The sequence below is a fragment of the Megascapheus bottae genome, chromosome 17 (assembly GCF_031878675.1).
Source record: "Megascapheus bottae isolate mThoBot1 chromosome 17, mThoBot2.hap1, whole genome shotgun sequence".
Lineage (NCBI taxonomy): Eukaryota > Metazoa > Chordata > Mammalia > Rodentia > Geomyidae > Megascapheus > Megascapheus bottae.
The window spans coordinates 15386897-15407926 of NC_143525.1; the positions used below are offsets into that span (position 1 = coordinate 15386897).

The 21030-nt window shown below is 41.5% G+C and overlaps 1 protein-coding gene across 9 annotated transcripts in view; it reads left to right on the forward strand.

The window, feature by feature from the left end:
* The window catches only part of Bptf (bromodomain PHD finger transcription factor), a 118386-nt gene that overhangs the window by 29246 nt on the left and 68110 nt on the right, over nt 1–21030 (forward strand). For 6 of the 9 annotated variants that reach the window (XM_090349911.1, XM_090349902.1, XM_090349903.1 and 3 more), the window contains exons 3-5: nt 13015–13238; nt 15468–15674; nt 16172–16360. In XM_090349911.1, coding sequence (XP_090206037.1) covers nt 13015–13238; nt 15468–15674; nt 16172–16360 — 620 coding nt within the window. The remainder of the gene's footprint in view (nt 1–13014; nt 13239–15467; nt 15675–16171; nt 16361–21030) is intronic. The other 3 variants (XM_090349905.1, XM_090349908.1, XM_090349910.1) reach the window with 1 other exon arrangement.

Consider the following 21030-nt stretch of genomic DNA (forward strand, 5'->3'; position numbering starts at 1 on the left):
CAGGGTGCGATTCTTTGGTACTACATACATAGGGAAAAAAAAAAAGCTAGTTCTCTACTTGAGCCACATAGCTCTACATCTGGATATTTGGTGGTTAATTGAAGAAGATGGATCCTGGTTCAAGGCCAACATGGACTAGAGCAAGACCCTGCTCTCGAAAAAGCAGAAAGATCCAGGCCAGGAGCATAGCCTAGTGGTAGAGTGCTCAACTAGCATGCATGAAGCCCTGGGTTCAATTCCTCAGTACCACATGCACAGAAAAAGCCAGAAGTAGCACTGTGGCTCAAGTGGTAGAGCACTAGCCTTGAGTAAAAAAGCATACAGGGACAGTAACTAGGCCCTGACTGGGGACTTGAACTCAGGGTCCCTCCTTGGGCTTTCTCAAAGCCTACTGCTCTACCACTTGAGCCATAGCACCACTTCTGGCTTTTTCTGTGTACATGGTTAACTGGAGATAAGAGTCCTACAGACTTTCCTGCCAGGGCTGGCTTTGAACCTTGATCCTAAGATCCCAGCCTTCTGAGTAAACAGAATTACAGGCATGAGCCACCAGCCTCTGGCTTCCTTTAAAAAAATTAAATTTCTAGAGGTGTAAGCTAGCAAGGGTAAGGGAAAGAGGGGAGAGACAATAAAAAGAAGATTAAAGTAGGAAAGCAGATGGATAATAGATTACTGTCAAAGTGTAGAGCCAAGAAAGCCCAATTTGAAAGACAGAGGCAACCAATGCAAACTCCCAGTCCCTCACACACTTCCAGTGCTTCAAAAGGCAGGAGGGTCTCCAACAGAACTGGCTGCAAGCTGTTCCAGGCAGTTCCCTAGAACATCTCTCATGGTCAAACCACTAAACATCCAGTCTCTAGAGGATGCATATCTGAAGTGCTCTGGGCCAGGAGACATCAGGCTCAAGTGTGAATAGAAGGCCTACCTATCAGAAAATAGAACCTTAAATGGCATACTATTTACAATTTACACCTACCACTCAGCCACCCTCTGAGAATGCCACCAGCCACACCTGCAAGCTCCAAGCTAAGCACTGGAAAAGAACTCTTTGAGCCTTCTATCCAGCTCTCAAAGACTGAGCTACAGGACAGACAGGAGGAAAAAAAAAAAAAAAGACAGTGAAAATCACCTATGTGTAAGCTCAAAACTGCTCAGATTCCACCCCCCCCCACGTGCTCAGAGCTTCCAATTAGCTAGACAATGTTCATTAGGAGCAGAAAATTAAAATTAATAGACATCTGAGAATGGAAGAGAGAAACCAAAACAAACAACAGGAAGAAGTAAATTTAGAAGAAACAGATGACACAAGGGGGGAAAAACTATAAGTAATATCCTCAGAAGCAAAGCATGGAAGTGCAAGCCTGTAATTCCAGCATTGAGGAAACTGAGGCAGGAGGATTAAGAGTTGTTTTGTTTTTGTTTGTTTTTTTGTTGTTTGTTTGTTCATTTGTTTTGCCAGTCCTGGGGCTTGATCTCAGGGCCTGATCACTGTCCTTGGGCTTTTTCTTCAAGGCTACCACTCTACCAGTTGAGCCACAGCACCACTTCCAGCTTTCTATGTATATAGTACTGAAGAATGAACCTGGGTCTTCCTGCATGCAAAGCAAACATTCTACCACTAGGCCAAACTCCCAGCCCCTAAGATTAAGAGTTCTAAGCAGGATTTTTTTTAGGGAAATGGTACTGGGATTGGAATTCAGCTTTGTACTTGTTCAGCTTTTTCTTTTAAGCACTTGAGCCATGCCTCCAGCAAGCTTTTTGCTGGTTATCTTTGAGATGGAATCTCCCAGCCATTCTCCACACCCCCACACCCCTACTCTGCCCCTTTAGTCATGGGGCTTGAACTCTGGGCCTGGACACTGTCTTTAAGTTCTTTAGCTCAAGACTAGTGCTCTATCGGGTATTGAACCAGGCCTTTGTGCATGCTAGGCAAGCACTCTACCACTAGACCAAACTCCTGCTCCCCTAACCACCAACATCCCCCTCCACCCCCCATTAATGTCTTTTAAAAATGAAAATTAGCTTAGGATAACAGACTTAGTGCCCCCTTGTGGCAGACAACCTCTGTGAAAGTTTCAGAGCCAGGGAAAATGCTGAGCAGTTTAGTTTGTGGAGTTTGGTCTGTGCTTCTCTGCAGCTCAGAAACTTAAAATAATCATTCTTAGTGGCCCTGTGGTTCAGGGAAACAGCAGATGTGTACTACAGCCTGCCACTGTCCATCTGATAAATACGAAATTATCAGTGGGTAGTAATTTTTACATTTTTTTTGACAGCTGTGGAGATTGAACTCAGGGCCTGAGCACTGTCCTTGGACTTTTCTCAAGGCTAGAGCTCTACCACTTGAGCCACAGCACCACTTCTAGCTTTTTTTTTTTTTTTCTTTTATGTATGTGGTGCCGAGGAATCGAACCTGGGTTTTTGTGCATGCTAGGCAAGCACTCTACCACTAGGCCAAACTCCCGGCCCATATTTTTACTTTTATTTATTTATTTAGTTTTATTTATTTATTTATTTATTTAGCCAGTCCTGGGCTTAAGCTCAGGGCCTGAGCACTGTTCTTGAACTTTCTCAAGGCTAGCGCTCTACCACTTGAGCCTCAGTACCACTTCTGGCTTTTTGCTATGTATATGGTACCGAGGAATCGAACCCGGGTCTTCATGCATGCTAGGCAAGCGCTCTACCACTAGGCCAAACTCCTGGCCCATTTTTACTTTTATTAAAGATACATTTTCTGGGTAGATCAATATAAGAAAAGTTTTGGGGCATGAATTTATAGTTTGCCCTGGGGAATAAGTTTAAAGATTAGTTTTAATTAGGTACCAATCAAATCAGTCTTTGTCTTTCTTTTATTCCTTCCCTCCTTTGTTCTTCCCATCTCTTCCTCCCTCCACTATGTAGCCTAGTCTGGCCTTTTTTTTTTTTTTTTTTTTTTTTTGCCAGTCCTGGGCTTGAGCTCAGGGCCTGAGCACTGTCCTTGGACTTTCTCAAGGCTAGATAGAGCTCTACCACTTGAGCCTCAGCACCACTTCCGGCTTTTTTCTATGTATGTGGTACTGAGGAATCGAACTCGGGTCTTCATGCATGCTAGGCAAGCACTTTAACCACTAGGCCAAACTCCCAGCCAAGTCTGGCCTTTTTTGTTTTGTTTTCCCAGTTCTGGGGCTTGACCTCAGGGCTTGGGCATTGTTCTTGGGTTTTTCCGAAGGGTAGCATTCTACCACTTGGGCCACAGTGCCAATCCCAGCTTTTTTTGTGTATGAGGTACCAAGGAATCAAGCCCAGGGGTTCGTGCATGCTAAGCAAGCACTCTTCCACTAGGCCACACTCCCAACCCCTAGGCCTGCCTTGATCTCCAAATACTCTTTTTTTTTTTTTTTTTTTTGCCAGTCCTGGGCTTGGGCTCAGGGCCTGAGCACTGTCCTTGGACTTTCTCAATGCTAGCACTCTACCACTTGAGCCTCAGCACCACTTCCAGCTTTTTGCTATGTATGTGGTACCGAGGAATTGAACCCGGGTCTTCATGCATGCTAGGCAAGCACTCTACCTCTAGGCCAAACTCCCGGCCTCTCCAAATATTCTTGTCCGTGCCTCTGGAGCACTCCAAGGTTACAAAGCTTTATATAGTGCTTGTTCTGGGGCTTGAACTCAGCACATGGGTGTGTCCCTGGGTTTTTGTGCTCTAAGTTATTGTTCTACCGCTTAGCCACAGCTCCACTTCCAACTTCTTAGCTAACTGGAGATAACAAACTCAGACTAACTGGGCTCTAGCTGAGCTCAGTGGCTCATGCCTGTAACCCTAGCTACTCAGAGGCTGAGATATAAGGATCAAAGGTTCAAAGCCAGCTCCAGCACAAAAAAACCTGAGATTCTTTAACCTCTAGAAAACGAGAAGTGGGGCTTGGCTCCAGGGTAGGGCGGTAGCCTTGAGCTGAAGAGCTCTGTGACAACACCCAGGTCCAGGGATAGGGCAGTAGCCTTAAATTGAAGAGCTCAGGGACAGCACCCAGACTAGTTCAAGCCCCATGACCCACCAAAAAAAAAAAAAATGTCTCAGAGACTTTCCTGCCCAGGTTGCCTTAATTCTCTAATCTCAACTAGGATTACAGGCTTAAGCCATTGATACCTGGCTTATTTTTTTATATTCCAAATGAACTAAATTATACTTTTCTTTTCTTTTCTTTTTTTTTTTTTTGCCAGTCCAGGGCTTGGGCTCAGGGCCTAAGCACTGTCCTTGGACTTTCTCGAGGCTACAGCTCTACCACTTGAGCCTCAGCACCACTTCCAGCTTTTTTCTATGTATGTGGTACCAAGGAATTGAACCCGGGTCTTTGTGCATGCTAGGCAAGCACTCTACAACTAGGCCAAACTCCCGGCCCCACTTTTCATCTTTTATAGTTTTGCTGCCATGCCTTCGCCTTCAGGACATGCCCATGTTGTAACACTTTTCACACAAAACTCATAGCTCAACCCCATTATCTACTCCTTCATCCAGTGTTCTCAGTAACCACTAACTGTCCTGTGAATAATATTTTGTGTTATATTGTTTGTTTTATCTTTAAAAAAAAATATGAGACATTCTCACTACATAGCTCAGGCCAGCCACAAACTTGTGATCTTTGTATTTTAGCCTTCTGAGTACTGGAATTACAAACATGTACCTCTATGCTAGGCATTTATTATACTTTTTTTTTTTTTTTTTTTTGCTAGTCCTGGTCTTAAGCTCAGTGCCTGAGCCCTGTCCTTGGACTTTCTCAAGGCTAGAGCTCTACCACTTGAGCCTCAGCACCACTTCCAGCTGTTTTCTATGCATGTGATACCGAGGAATCGAACCCAGGTCTTCATGCTTGCTAGGCAAGCACTCTTACCACTAGGCCAAACTCTCGGCCCCACTTTTTTTTTTTTTTTGCCAGTCCTGGGTTTGAGCTCAGGGCCTGAGCACTGACCTTGGGTTTTCTCAAGGCTAGAGCTCTTCCACTTGAGCCACAGTACCACTTCCCGCCTTTTCTATGTATGTGGTACTGAGGAACTGAACCCTGGTCTTCATGCATGTTAGGCAAGCATTCTATCACTGGACCAAACTCCCAGCCTTAAATACTTCTTAACTTGTCCTTAGTCTCATTTTTCCTGCTGTAATACAAATCAGTACCATGTTTAGACTAGTCTTATAGGTAATTCTCTCTAGTTCTGTTTTCTTAGCTGGATGATTTGTGCCTGTGCTGGTACAGCTCAGGGCCTAGCTATTATCCCTTAGCTTTTGACACTCAAGGCTAATTGCTGTAACAGTTGAACCACACCTCTGATGGTTTGGGATGGGTAATTGGGTGTCTCATAGACTTTTGTGCCTAGGCTGGCTTCAAACCATGATCCTCATAACCTTATCCTCTTGAGTATGTGGGAATACAGATGTGAGCCATTGATTGTGAGCTCTGGTTGAGGCTTTAGAGCAGGAATTTTGAGTTTTCCTTTACCTCTAAGTTGAACCTCTTAATTACTTCCGTTTGCTCTTTTTTGTTTTGTTTTCTTGTGATTTTTTTTTTTTATATATTTTTTTGCTAGTCCTTGAGCTTCTTTTGCTCAAGGCTACCACTTTATCATTTGAACCACAGCACCACTTCCAGCTTTTTCCATGTATGTGGTACAGAAGAATGGAACCCAGGGCTTCATGCATACTAGGCAAGCTCTATACTACTAAGCCACATTCTCAGCTCCATGTTGTATTGTGTTTTTGGTGCTGGTACCAGGCTTGAAGTCAACGCCTGGTACTTGGCTTTTCCACTAGAGCTATACTTCCAGTTCTGGCTTTTTGATAGTTAGTTGGAGATTTAGAGTCTTGTAATACTTCCCTGTCACAGCTAGTTTTTTGAATTACAATACTCAGATCTCAGCCTCCTGGGTAGCTGAGATTACAAGCCTGAGCCACTGGGGCTGGCTCTGAGTAGTTTAAGGTAGCAGGAATTTATTGTCTTATAGTTCAGGAGGCCTAAAGTCTCTAATCACATGTTTTCTGGAGGCTGGCCAGGGGCATGCTACTTCATCTGACTTCTGACTGGCCCTCCCTTCTTTCCTCCCTTCCTTCTCAGCCTTGGCAATGTCCCTGAGTTTTTGTGTTCAAGGCTAGTGCTCTATGACTTTGAGAGACACAGCACCTCTTTCGTTCTTTCCTTCTTTCTTTTTCTTTCCTTCCTTCCCCCTTTCTAGAATTTAGTTTATTTTTCTTCAATATGACAAAAGTCAAGAAAAAAATCCATTTAGATGATTGAAGTTTGATGGTAGATACTGTTAAAATTAGTCATTTAAATAATACTTTCTTTTTCTTAATTAATAATTAATTTATTTTTTGCCAGTCCTGGGGCTTGAACTCAGGACCTAGGCACTGTCCTTGGAAACTTTTTGCTCAAGGCTAACACTCTGCCGTTTGAGCCACAGCGCCACTTCCAGTCTTTTCTGTGTGTGTGGTTCTGGGGAATGGAATCTAGAGCTTTGTACATGCTAGGTGAGCACGCTGCCACTAGGCCACATTCCCAGCCCTAAACAATATTTTCTTTAAAATACAAAATTACCTTATTTTCCTTTTCAATTACTTCCTTTAATTGATTATCAACTGCTGTTATGTCAGGATAGTGGCAGTGGACATTTGTAACATCTGTAGAAGCATAAAGACATTGCAAACAGACAGAAGGAAAACAGGAGGCCAGAATTTTTTTCTTCAGATGGTAACTCCTCAGAATTGATAATGTAAACCTTATTCTACTTTTTTCTTCTTCTGTATTTGTTTGTTTTTGTGTTATCTTTTTGCTTTGTTTTGTTTTGGTTTGGTTTTTTGCCAGTCCTCTGGCTTGAACTCGGCCTGAGCACTGTCCTTGGCCTTTCTCAAGGCTAAAACTCTACCACTTGAGCCACAGCACCACTTACAGCTTCTTTTCTATGTATGTTGTATGAACCCGGGTCTTCGTGCATGCTAGGCAAGCACTCTACCAGTAGGCTACGCTCCCAGCCCCAAGAAGTCCTTGTTTCTTGACTAGAAGGTTAGGAGTATCACTCTGCCTCCTGCCCTTCCTCACTGCCTCCCTCTCTATTACTACTATTATTATTATTATTTATATAGTATTGTGGGGGCAGGGGGTTGTGAACTCAAGGCCCTGTACTTGGTAAGCAGGTAGTTTACTATTTGAGGCATGCCCCCAGCTATTTTGCTTTAGTTACTTTTTTGTTTTCTTTAATAGCATCTTGCATTTTTCTGTATCCTGGGCTGACCTAAAATGTAACACTCCTGTTTATATCTACCAAGTAGCAACTAATCCAAGTTTTATTAATTGAGATGGGATTTCCCTAACTTGCTGTGTGGTCTGGCCTTGGACTTCCGTCCTCCCAGTCTCCACTTCCAGTGTGGCTGGGATTATACCGAGGCACTATATCTAGCCACTACTCTCTTATCTATGAGTCTGTCTCTCTTTTTTCCTCTTGCATAACTATCAGTCTTTGGATTTAGGGATGATTTCATCTCAGAAGCTAAAATTGCATTTGCAAAATCCCTGTTTTCAAAATTAAATGGACTTGCATTTAGAGGGACAGTACTAACTAATTTCAGGGTTTCTTACTCCTCATTTCTGTGATTTGTTTACAAATGAAAATTGAACCTGATGTGGTGACATATGTTTGTAATTGCAGCTCTCTGAGGCTGAGTCAGGAGGATCTAGAGTAGGCCAGCTTTGCCTACATTGTTCCCCCCTTCAAAAAAAGAAGTGAGAAAGAGAGGGATGAAACAAAAGCCTACTATTAAACTTGTTATCTTGTCTGGTTAGTCATGCAGTGCAGTCTAAAAGTCAATGAAATTATACAAAATGTTCATACACAGTATGCATCCATATATCCATATGCAGTTTATACATTGTTGTTTGTAGTTTCCCTTTGTGGTGAGTGTTTTGTGGAGCTTCTGGGGACTGGCTTCAGGTGAGCCTCAGAGGGCAGCCAGGCCATTCCAGCCACCTAGGCAATGAATGCTGTGAGCACAGAAATCCCAAACCAAAGAGGCACACAGGCAGCGAGCTGCTGTGGTCTCTTGTATGATTAGGACAGTTTTGGCTTTATAAACTTCCTAAATACATCCAAACATAACAGAAGCATAAACAACAACTTTCTCTGAGAGCATTAGCAGTTCCTATTTCCTCTGTTTTGCCATGTTATACTTAATAGTAAATTTATCCTTGTGCTGCTTTAAGAGGAAAAAGTTAAGTCTGTGAATATTATCATTGATGAGCAGGATAAAAACCAGTGGCCTAACACCTTATTTTTAGAGACTTTAAAGAACTATACTCTTGGGCCGGAAGTGTAGCCTAGTGGTAGAATGCTTGCCTCGCATGCATGAAGCTCAGGGTTAGATTTTTCAATACTACATACACAGAAAAAGCCAGAAGTGGCACTGTGGCTTTAGTGGCAAAGTGCTAGCCTTGAGCAAAAAGTGTCCAAGGACAGTGCTCAGGCCCTGAGTTCAATCCCCAGGACTGGCAAACAAACAAAAAACTGTAGTTTAAAGATATTTGTCAGTGTAGAATGGCTGGACAGCATGCTACAGGAAGAATAATGGAAGTATTTGAGTATTTAGCCTGAAAGAAAAAAAGCAGTTCTAAGTGATGGATGCTGGGCATGGTTTGAAGATTTGTGTGGAGGAGGTGTTAGGTTCATTTCATATAATGCTTGCAGGCAGAATCAAGACTAATTGTAAAATAGGCATGGTGTGAGTCACCTCGTTATAAGAAAAGCATACTAAAAGCAGTTCCAGTGCAGAATGGCCTGCCAAAGGAAGTAGTGAGTTTTCTATTGTGAATGGGAGATTCACAGTGTTAGATATCACCTTCTAATCCTCTGTCAGTTTCTAGCAATTCTAAGAATTGCTTGGAAAATCAACAGAATGTCCATTTAGGCAATGTGTTCCTATTACATCTCATTTTCTTAGTGAAATCTTGTATTTATTGTCAGGACTTGAACTCTGTGCCTGGGTACTGTCCCTGAGTTCCTTTTGCTCAAGGAGTTATTCTAAAATTTAATGTTTTCATGTGGGATGTGCATGTGTGCATATGGGGGATGTGTATTTATTCTAGGGCTTGAATGCAGGGCCTAAGCACTGTCCTTGGGCTTCTCAAGGCTGGAGCTCTATCACTTGAGCCACAGCACTGCTTCTGGCATTTTCTGTGTATGGGTACGGAGGAACCGAGCCCTTGTCTTCGTTCATGCTAGGCAAGCTCTCTACCACTGGCCCCCTTGCTTGGCTTTTTTTTTTTTTTTTTTTTTTTTTTTTGCCAGTCCTGGGCTTGAGCTCAGGGCCTGAGCACTGTCCTTGGACTTTCTCAAGGCTAGAGCTCTACCACTTGAGCCTCAGCACCACTTCCGGCTTTTTTCTATGTATGTGGTGCCGAGGAATTGAACCTGGGTCTTCATGCATGCTAGGCAAGCACTTTAACCACTAGGCCAAACTCCCGGCCCTTGGCTTTTTTTTTTTTTAAATCAGTCATGAGGCTTGAACTCTGGACCTGGGTGCTGTTCCTGAGCTCTTCAGCACAAGGCTACTATCCTACCCCTGGAGCCACCACCCCACTTCTGATTTTCTAGTGATTTAGTGGAGATAAGAGTCTCACTGAACTTTATCACCAAACTTTAGTGCCGGGGCTGGCTTTGAACTGGCTTTGAACCGGGATACTCAGATCTCAGCCTCTTGAGTGGCTAGGCATGAGCCACCATACCCCCTTGGTTGGCTTTTTTAACTCATGCCTTCTTTCACTATTTGAGTCACACCCCTGCCTCTGGCATTTTGCTAGTTAATTAGATTGGTAAGTGTCTTTGGGTGTGTCTGCCCAAGCTGGCTTCAAAATATGATCCTCAAATTTCTAAGAAGCTAGGATTATAGGAGAGGGGCACTGACACCTGGCACGTGTTTTCCTTGTTGCACTGAAGTGTGTAGATAGAACTGTGTGTTGCTTACTGATGGGGTTTGTTCTGAGCCAGTGTACCACTAGGCACTCTGGCCATTGGTAAGAACACCATAGAATGGACTGAATAAATTAAGTTGGCTGTCAGCATTGTGCTTACTTGGGCCCTTCATAGTCTATGCTGATCCATCATAGAATGATTGCCATTAAGTGTGGTGCATAACTAATTCTAAACAAAGAAAGATGCAGTAATTGAAAAATAACTCAGCTGGGTGCTGGTGGCTCACACCTTTTTTATCCTAGCTACTCAGGAGGCTATGACCTGAGGATCTAGGTTCCAAGCTAACAGATGTAGGAAAGTTTGTGAGACTCTTATCTCCAATAAACTACCCAGAGAAGGTGTGAAGTGGCACTGTGGCTCAAGTAGTAGAGTGCTAGCTTTGAGAAAAATAATCTCAGGGACAGGGCCCAGGCCCTGAGTTCAGATCCCAGGGCCACACAAAAATAAACAAGTATATAAATCAGCATCTTTATAAGAAAAAAAAATATTTTGGCTGGGAGTTTGGCCTAGTGGTAGAGTGCTTGCCTGGCATGAACGAAGACCCAGGTTCAATTCCTTGGTACCACATATTCATAGAAAAGGCCAGAAATGGTGCTATGGCTCAAGTGGTAGAGCTCTAGCCTTGAGAAAGCCCAAGAACAGTTTTCAGGCTGAATTCAAGGCCCAGGACTGGCAAAAAAAAAAAAAAAAAAAAAAAAAAAAAAAAAAAAAGCCCAAAAACCAGGAATGATTTAAAAAAAAAAAAAGTAATGTTATTTCAAAAGCTTTGTTCTGGTACCAGTATATGCTGGTATAAGTGCTTGAACTCAGGACTTTAGGTTCTCATTAAAAGAAAAAAGAAAAGAAGAAGAAAAATCTTTTATGTTTTAGAAAATTATAGGCTGTCCAATACTTAGGCTCAGAGTTAGGTACTATCTAACTTGATATTGCTACTTAGATTTTTGCTGTGAGGTTGTTTTAAAAGATGTGTGGGGGGGGGGGCAGGGGGCAGGAGTTTGGCCTAGTGGTAGAGTGCTTGCCTAGCATCCATAAAGGCCCAAGTTCAATTCCTTGGTACCACATATATAGAAAAAAGCTGGAAGTGGTACTGTGGCTCAAGTGGTAGAACTCTAGCCTTGAGAAAAGTCCAAGGATAGCATCTGAGCCCTGAGTTTAAGCCCCCTGACTAGCAAAAAAACCCCAAAACAACACAAGGTGTGTGTGTGTGTGTATGTGTGTGTGTGTATGTGTATACTCACGTATGTGGGTGTACACGTACATACTTATGCACATGTATGTATACATAAGTACTAGGACTTGAACTCAGGGTCTCAAGCTCTGGCTAGTTTGTTTTGCTCATAGCTGGTGATTTGCTATTTGAGCCATACCTCCGTCCCGTCCAGCCCTTTTGCTAGTTAGTTGGAGATGGAGTCTTGCAGACATTTCCTGCATCGGTTGTCTTCAAGGTAAGATCCTCATATTCTTTTTTTTTTTTTTGCCAATCCTGGGGCTTAAACTCAGGGCCTGAGCACTATCCCTTGGGCTTGTTCCTCAAGGCTAGCACTCTGCCACAGCACCATTTCTAACTTTTTCTATGTATGTGGTACTGAGGAATTGAACCTAGATCTTTGTGCATGCTAGGCAAGCACTCTACCACTAGGCCAAACTCCCAGCCAAGGTAAGATCCTCATATTTCAACCTCCTAAGTAGCTCGCATGAGCCACTGGCATCAAGCCATTTTCTTTGTTTTTAGTATTTTTAATATCCTCTCATTGATGTAAGATTTTATATACCCCTTCTTTCATCAGAGTTCCTGAATGACCTCTTTATGGATTTCTAAATTTTTGCTACTTTAATGGTAATATTTAGTATTTTCTGATTATCCATGTTAGCCTGGGCACTGTAATAGATGCTTTAGCTAATTCCTTCAAGTCTGCAGTTGTTCTGAGGCATTGTATAAGTGGAGCAAATAAAATGGCTTAGAGACTTAGAGTTTTGTACTGTCCATGCCTCCATATCTCAAATGTCCCAGCCTATTCAAAGCCAAATCTTTTCTATTTATGGTGATGGAGTGGAACCCAGGGCCCTCTAGTATGCTATAGTAATCCTGATCCCAAATCCTGTCTTAAAACCCAATTCTCTGCTCCACCATTGAGGAAACAAAGAGTCCTTTGGTGTTGCACACTGCTTAACTCTTCTTGAGTAGGAGCTGGATACCATGTACTAAGCATACATATATCTGATGGGTTCAAGGGTTAAAATTCTCACTAGACTGTTTTACTGATTTTTTTGGGGGGAGGGGTGGGTGGTACTGGGGTTTTCAGGGATTCAAGGCCTTATGTTTGGTAGGCAGTAATTACCACTTGAGCCATGCTTCCAAAGGTTTTTGCTTTGGTTGGCTAGGTTTATAGTTAGAAACCACCCACTGTGTATAGAATGCACTGCTGATTTTAAAGTTGATTGAGTTAACTCATCTCTTCTCTATCAGATGCTTTGATTTTTTTTGTGTGTGTGTGGGGGGGGGGATTTAGCTCAACACTAGCGCCCTATCACTGAGCCACAACACCACTTCCAGTTTTCTGGTGGTTAATTAGAGATGAGAGAGTCTCATGGACTTTAGTGCATGGGCTGGCTTTGAACCACAATCCTCATATCTCAGCCTCCTGAATAGCTAGGATTTCAGGCATGAGCCATGGGTGCCCAGCTACCATGAATTTTGAGGTTGTCTGGGTGTCATGCTTATATATATATATATATATATATATATATATATATATATATATATATATATCTTACCCAGTTTCTGGTTCCAAATTATCTTCTCCTAAGAGGCTGAGGGCTCAAGAATCAAAACAATTAGAGGTTGCTTAAATGAAATAAGAGTAAATGGATAGCCTGGCGCAGTGGCTCAATGCCTATAATCCTAGCGAATACTAGTAAATGAAGGTTGACTAAGATCTGAAGACATCTCTGTACTCACATTGAGCTTTTATGCATGTCTTGAGTATTGTTGTATCTAACATGCCCTGTCCCTCCCTCATTCTACCACAGAGAAGAAGATACGGAAAATGAAAACGAAAAGAAAATTTGGTACTACAGCACAAAGGTCCAGCTTGCAGAATTAATAGACTGTTTAGACAAAGATTATTGGGAAGCAGAACTTTGCAAAACTCTAGAAGAAATGCGCGAAGAAATCCATCGGCACATGGACATCACGGAAGACCTGACCAATAAGGCTCGGGGCAGTAACAAGTCCTTTCTAGCAGCAGCTAATGGTGAGCAAGAAGTCTTCTCAATTTATTTTATTTTTAAAATTAAATTTGAGATACCTTCATTGTTTCAAGTTACTATAAAACTTAAAAATAGACAAAAAATGTTCAAATTATATGTCTTACTTTAACACTCTTATTTTCTGAAGGTAACTTGTTCACCAGATGCTATTCATTTGAAGGTTTTATTTCTTGCCCTGGTCTTTGTTAATTTTATATCATTTCTTTTTTGTTGTTGTTGTTTGAGTTTTTAGAGACAGTGTCTTGTTACATAGTTTGGTATAGCCTCTAACTTCTGTTCCTCTTGCATTAGTTCCTTTTCCATGTTCTGAGACTACAGGTATGCACCACTATAGCCAGCCATTTGTTTCTTCATTTCTTTCTTTTCTTTTATTTGCCAGTCCTAGTGCTTGAACTCAGGGTCTGGGCACTGTCCTTAGACACTTTTTGCTCAATGCTAGAGCTCTGCCATTTGAGCCATAGCACCACTTCCATCTTTTTCTATGTATGTGGTATTGAGAAATTGAACCTGAGCCTTTGTGCATGGAAGGCGAACATTCTACCATTAGGCCAAACCCCCAGCCCCTTACTTGTTTTGTTTTGTTTTTCTGCCACTACTGGGACTTGAACTCAGGGCCTGAACACCATTTCTTTTTGCATTCAAAGATGGTGTTATTGTATTTGAACCAGACCTCCACTTCCACTGTTAGTTAATGGTTCTAACAGACTTTCCTATTTCTAAGCTTAATCCTCACATTTCAGCCTCCTGAAGTTGCTAGGATTGCAGATGTGGGCCCCTGGTACCCAGCTTTACTAATTGTTCTTTAACTTGGGATTTTATTTATTTACTTACTTATCTGACACTGGGACTTGAACTTTTGAAATTCCTTTAAATTTCTTAACTCTAGAGGCCAGGAGTGTGGCCTACTGGTAGAGTGTTTGCCTAGCATGCACAAAGCCCTGGATTCCATTCCATGGTACCACATACACAGAAGTCAGAAGTGGAGCTGTGGCTCAAGTGCCAGCCTTGAGCAAAAGTGTCCAAGAGCAGTGCCCAGGCCCTGAGTTCAAGCCCCAGGTCCCGACCAAAAAAAAAATGACTATTTTTAAAAATCAGATGACGATTTGTACATTGGATATACAACAGTTTATCTAGGAAAAGCTTACATATTTGAAGGTCCAGGTAGAGAAGCAATGTGCATTTAAGGAAAATATGATTGATAACTACATTTTCTTTACTGTTGTGGGAGAGTGGGGCTCAGAATTGAGGTTTAACTTAGGATTTCATACTTACTTTGCTGCCTGAGTCATGTCCCAGCCCTTTTTGCTTTGACTATTTCTGAGATAAGGACTTGCTTTTTGCCCAAGCCTCAACCTCAATTCTCCTATTTATGCTTCCTGTCATGCTCATCATTTCCAGTTGACATAGGTTTCTCTCTCTTCCCCCCTCTCTACCTCTACCTCCCTGTCTTCCTCTTCCCTCCCCACTTTTTTTTGCTCAGGCTGTGCCCCCTCCCCCACTTTTTTTTTGTGGGTCATGGGGCTTGAACTGTGAGCCTGGGTGTTATCCCCTGAGCTCTTCAACTCAAGGATACCACCCTACCCCTAGAGCTGCAGCCCCACTTCCCATTTTCTAGAGATTAATTGGAGATAAAAGTCTCACGTTCTTTAGTGTCCTCTTTAGTGCCCAGGATGGCTTTGAATGATCTTCAGATTTCATCCTCCTGAGTAGCTAGGATTACAGGGGCGAGCCCCCATGCCCCAGCAAACCACCAGCTATTTTTAAAGAAAGTAGAATCTGCAGAGTGCTGTGGTTCACGCCTATAATCTTAGCTACTCAGGAGGCTGAGATCTGAGGATCAAGGTTCAAAGCCAGGACAGGCACTAAAGTCCATGAGACTTTTATCTCCAATTAACCCCCAGAAAACCAGAAGTGGAATTATGGTTCCAGGGGTGGGGTGGTAGCGTTGAGCCCAGGCCCAAAGTTCAAGCCCCACAACCGGCCCCCCCAAAAAAGGTACAATCTGTACTTAGCATGTATTTTATAAAAATGAAGGAACCTAAATTGAATTTTATAAACAAAATCACATCATAATCTTAGTTCTTAGTTATAATGGTTTTGAAATATTTTAATATTCTCTTTAATAGCATGTACTCTCAAGTGGCATTTGGTGATACTTTTATATTTTATTATTTATGCAAAGAAATCTATTCATTAATTTATTTTTATCATAGAAGAAATTTTGGACTCAATAAGAGTCAAAAAAGGAGACATTGATAATGATAAAAGCCCAGAAGAAGTAGAAAAAGACAAGAATGAAATTGAGAATACCAACTGTAAAGATGCTGAGCCAAGCAGAGAAGAGTTTGGAGATGAGTCCTGTGAAAAAGATACGGATGGCAGAGCACCAGATGACAGTCGGGAGCCAGGCAAATCTGAGGGTAAAAGAATTACTTGCTTAAAAAGAATTGCCTCATTAGTTTTGTTCACTTACAAAATGACAGTGAAAAAAAGTATTGCGAACAACTTTTTATTTTAAATTCTTGTAGCATGTAGTTGTAATGAATTTGATGGATTGATAGATTTGCGATCATACTATTCCTAGATCTCTACTTAAATATTTCCTAGGAAATTGCCGTTCGTTGTAGGGTTGGTTAGTGAAGTCACTATTTTTTATGTCACTAAAACACACTCTTTTATATGTGATTAAATTATGTTCATTTTTACATTAATTCTTTAAACATTCTTAAAATAGTAAATACTTACTTCAGTTACCCATTACAAAGCTATCCAAGAATCTTAATTGCTTCAAAATGGCCATCAAATAGCCACAGGCTTTTGGTGATTGCTCGTTTTTATTGGTTGATTTGAATGTGGCCATTTGTCCCAAATCAATTTTAAAGAATATCTTAAAGTTTTGTTGTACATTTTGCTGTAGAGCCAACAGAAGTTGGGGATAAAGGTAACTCTGTGTCAGAAAATCTTGGCGACAACACAACAAACGCTTCTTCAGAAGAGACTAGTCCCTGTGAAGGGAGGAGCCCCGAGGGGTGTCTCTCAGAAACCCATGATAGCAGCAACATGGCAGAGAAGAAGGTGGCATCCGAGCTCCCCCAGGATGTGCCAGGTACAGAGGGCCGTGTATCCGTGCCTCTGTAATGGGGGGATCCTTCCCTTTGCAGCACAAGCTGAGCGTCACTTAGAACTCTAAAGTATGTGCTCATTCATGCTGCTTGCTCACAGTGCCATTCCTCATTGCTAAGTTGTCACCTACCTAACATTTGAAGTTCCAACCCATCATAATTCTCATGCTTTTTAAACATCATCAAGCTGATTTTGTTTACTAAACGTATGTATATTTGCTCACCAGATCATCGTAGAAGATATTCTGGTTTGAGTTACTTACATATTAATGGCTCATTGTTGAATGATTTGGCCCCTTGAGCTCTGTATGTACTAACACATTAATCGTATGTTTGCATGTTTTCATATTTTGGCATTTCAAATTCATGTTATGACAATATCCACCATCACAACATATTACATTTTTGCAAAGGTATATTTTTCATATAAGTTGTATTTGAGTCTTTCTAAAATTAAAAATTAAAAAAAATTTAGTTGATTAAATGTGGCCATTTCTCCAAAAGCAATTTTAAAAAATATTTTTAAAGTTTTGTGCTTTTTGCTGTAGAGCCAACAGGAGTGGGGATAAAGGTAACTCTCAGTCAGCAAATCTTGATGACAACACAACAAACGCTTCGCTAGAAGAGACTAACGAAGGGAGATTGTGAAGGGAGAAGCCTGAGGCTTATATGCTTGTGGTTCTTGTTTGTTTCTCTTTGTTATAAGACTTCTTTTTTCAGTATGTATGTGTATGTGTGCTGTTACTGGGACTTGAACTCAGGGCCTCAGCCTCTTATTTGATAAGAATCTCTTGGATTTGTCTACCTGGTTGGATTTAGGCAGTGATCCTCAAATCTTAGCCTCCTGAGAAGCTGGGATTATAGGCATGAGCCACTGGCACATGGCTTACTATAGGAATTAAGTATGTTCTTTAGAAAAATATAAGCATATATATATATATATATATATATATATATATATATATATATATATTTGTGAATCATGGGTCTTAAACTCTGTCCCTGAGCTCTTCAGCTCAAGAATACCATCCTACCCTTGAGCTAAGCCCCACTTGCCGTTTTCTAGAGGTTAATTGGAGATAAGAGTCTCAGGTCCTTTTGTGCCTGGGCTGGCTTTGAACCTTGATCCTCAGGTTTCAGCCTCCTGAGTAGCTAGGGTTACAGGTGTGAGCCACTGCGCCCAGCCCTTAAAGATCCTTTTCTGTTTCTGAAAGAACCGTATCATCTACTTTCAAATGACACTGTAGCTGGCATGTTGGAAGTTCAGCAAAATCCTATCTGGAAAATAACTTAAATAGCTAAAAAATAATCAAAGGGGGCAGGGAGTTTGGCCTAGTGGTAGAGTGCTTGCCTGGCATGCATGAAGACCCGGGTTCGATTCCTTGCTACCATATACTTAGGAAAAGCCAGAAGTGGTGCTGAGGCTCAAGTGGTAGAGTTCTAGCCTTGAGAAAAATCCAAGGACAGTCCTCTGGCCCTGAGCTTAAGCCCAAGACTGGTAAAAAAAAAAAAAATAAATAAATAAATGAAAGGGCCACAAGCATGGCTCCAGTTGCAGGGGCATCTGCCTAGTAAGCACATGAACCTAGGTTCAAATGCCAACATCATCAAAATGAATAAAGAGATAATTAGGTCAAAAATTTAAATTGTGTTCTAATTTATATCCTTTCTGTGGGTTTTTTTTCCCCCTCCCTATAAGAAGTTTTTGAATTATTTCCAACTATCAGTATGAAATTGCTTTTTCTTTTCATGTTTGCAGCACTGGGGATTGTGCACAGGGCCATGCCTGTGTTAAGTGGGTGCACAACCATGGAGCTATACCCTATCCCTTTATAGTTTTGTATCACATGCAGTTTAGGGGTATGTTCAGTGCATCTCACTGTGTTTCCATGCAGTGTCATAGAAGATAACATAAAAAGGAAAAACAACAAATGTGTAGCTTAAAAAGTTATAGGAGAACATAAAAAAGAATAGTTCTTTTTCAGGATAACCAGCATATTGGTATAATCAGTAATCCAAAGCATTTTATGTGGGGCTGGGATGTAGCTCAGTGGCAAAGCTCTTGCCAAGCAAGTGCAATGTCCTGGGATCGATCCCCAGTACCAAAAAAGAAGAAACTAAAAAAATAAAAATACAGTTAAAAATACATTTCACGCTGTAATCTTAACTACTCAGGAGGATCAAAGTTCAAAGCCAACCGGACACAAAATGACCTGAGACCTTATCTCTACTTAACCTCTAGAAAATGGGAAGTGGGGCTTGGCTCAAGGGTAGAATGGTATTCTTGAGCTGAAGAGCTCAAGGACAGCACCCAGGCTGAGTTCAAGCCCCATGACCCACCAAAAACAAAATACAAAAAAACCCAAAACATTTTATATGAATCTGACTGAAAGACCACATAGTGAAGTTGGATAGTATTTTGAGAAAGATTGGTAGACATCACTTCAGTAGGCTAATTTCTTCATGACTTTTCCTCAGTTTATTTTTGTGTCTTCCCTGCCCATTCCACTTTAGTTCAGGAGAATGGTGGCATTGCCTATAACTGTATGCCACTTAGCATACAGTATTACTTTAAGCAACCAATGCTGAGTTTCAGAATTAGACTAGTGTTCTGCATTTTAGATCTGAAAGTTTTCTGTTCCAGAGCAGTCATTTAACTCCTCTCCTCTCCTCTCTGTTCTGTTCTCCTCCTCCTCCTCCTCCTCCTCCTCCTCCTCCTCCTTCTCCTCCTTCTTCTCCTCTTCCTCCTTTCTCTCTCTCCCTCTCACCTCCCTCCCTCTCCCCCTCCCTTCCCCTCCCTCTTCTCCCTCCCTTCCCCCTTTCCTTCCCCTTTCCCCTCCCCCTCTTTCTGTCTTTCTTCCAGACCTAGGGTTTGATCTCAGGGCCTGGGCACTGTCATTGGACACTTTGCTCAAAGCTAGTGCTAAGCCACTTGAGCCACAGTGCTTTTTCTGTGTATGTGCTACGGAGAAATTAACCCAGGGCTTCATGCATCCTAGGCGAGTACTCTACCACTGGGCCAAATTCCTGGCCCTCAGTCTTTAATCTCTTTCTTTTCTTTTCTTTTTTTGCCAGTCCTGGGCTTGATCTCAGGGCGTGAGCACTGTCCTTGGGTTTTCTCAGGTTTAGAGCTCTACCACTTAAGCCACAGCACCACTTCTGGCATTTTTTCTATATATGTGGTACCAAGGAATGGAACCCAGGTCTTCGTGCATGCGAGGCAAGCACTCTACCACTAGGCCAAACTCCTGGCCCTCAGTCCTTAATTTCTTTAAAGAAAAAAAAAAAAATGTGTGTGTGTGTGTGTGTGTGTGTGTGTGTGTGTGTGTGTGTGTGTGTGTGTGTGTGTGTGTGTGTGTGTGTGTGTGTGTGTGTGTGTGTGTGTGTGTGTGTGTGTGTGTGTGTGTATGTCTTCCTGGCAACTTTCTTTCTTTTTTCCTGTTGTGATTTGAACTCAGGGCCTTGTGCTTTGTTTTCTTGCTGGGCTGGCATTCTACAAATTGACTCATACTGCCAGCGTGGCATTTTTCCTGATTGTTTTGGAATCTTACATACATTTTTTTAGCCCAGGCTGTCTTTGGACTGATTAGCCTCACTTCTTGTAATGTATGGATCTTTTTACTGGGCCATTGCCTTGTTGAGAAATACTTTGTTTCTAGTCTTTTCTGTTACAAATTACACTTTGCTGAATCACTTTGTAAAGATAAGTAATTTGGAATTTTTGTTAGTTTCTTTTGTGATAAATTCTTTCTTAGCAGTGAAATTACTAGGTGAATAGTAATGCACGTGTAAAATTTCTAGGTACTGCTAGTTCTCTTTGATTTACCATGGATCCTTTGTCCAAATCCACAGCAATGTGTGGGAGTGTTTTAATCTACTGCCTGAGCATATTGTGAGACTTGACTTTCTGCCAATCTGATACCTAAATAGTAGTTTCTCTATGTAGGTTTTTCCCCTCCCTTTCCTTCCTTGTGCAGTTTCTGGAGTGTGAACTCAGGGCCTTCTCTCTCAGTTTTTTTTCCCCGCTAAAAGATGATGAGTGCTCTACCACTTGAGCCACATGTCTACTTCTAGCTTTTTGCCAATTAATTGGAAATAAGAGTCTTGGATTTGTCTGCCCAGACTGGCTTCTAACTTCGGTCCTCAGATCTTAGCCTTTTGAGTAGTTAAGAAATGAGGATTACAGACATGAAGCCACTGGCACTTGGCTCTTCATATAATTTCATTTCACATTTCTTTTAGCTTGAAAGATGTGAGTATATAAATTTAAGGCCACTTTCATTTCTTTTATGATTATTCCTGTTTTCCCATATTTTATTTGGTTGTGGACTTTTCTTTAAAAAGATTTTAGGAGCTTGTACATTTGAAATAGTATGACTGACTGGGTGACTTGGGGTGACTTAAAGTACCTGACTAATGACATATAAAGGCAGAATGACACTTTGAATTTTGGGACTGCTGGAAATGTTAAGGTTTTTAGTTTGTGAAAGTACTAATTTTGATGTACTTTTAGGAACTAAGCTCTTTGTGATAGTATCAGATTGTTCAGAAAAGCTGCTAGGTACAGCTTGGTGGCAGATAGTTTAGGCAGAAAACAAATGATCTTGTTGAAATGTATTTTCAATACTTTTGAACAAAGAGAAATTATTATCTG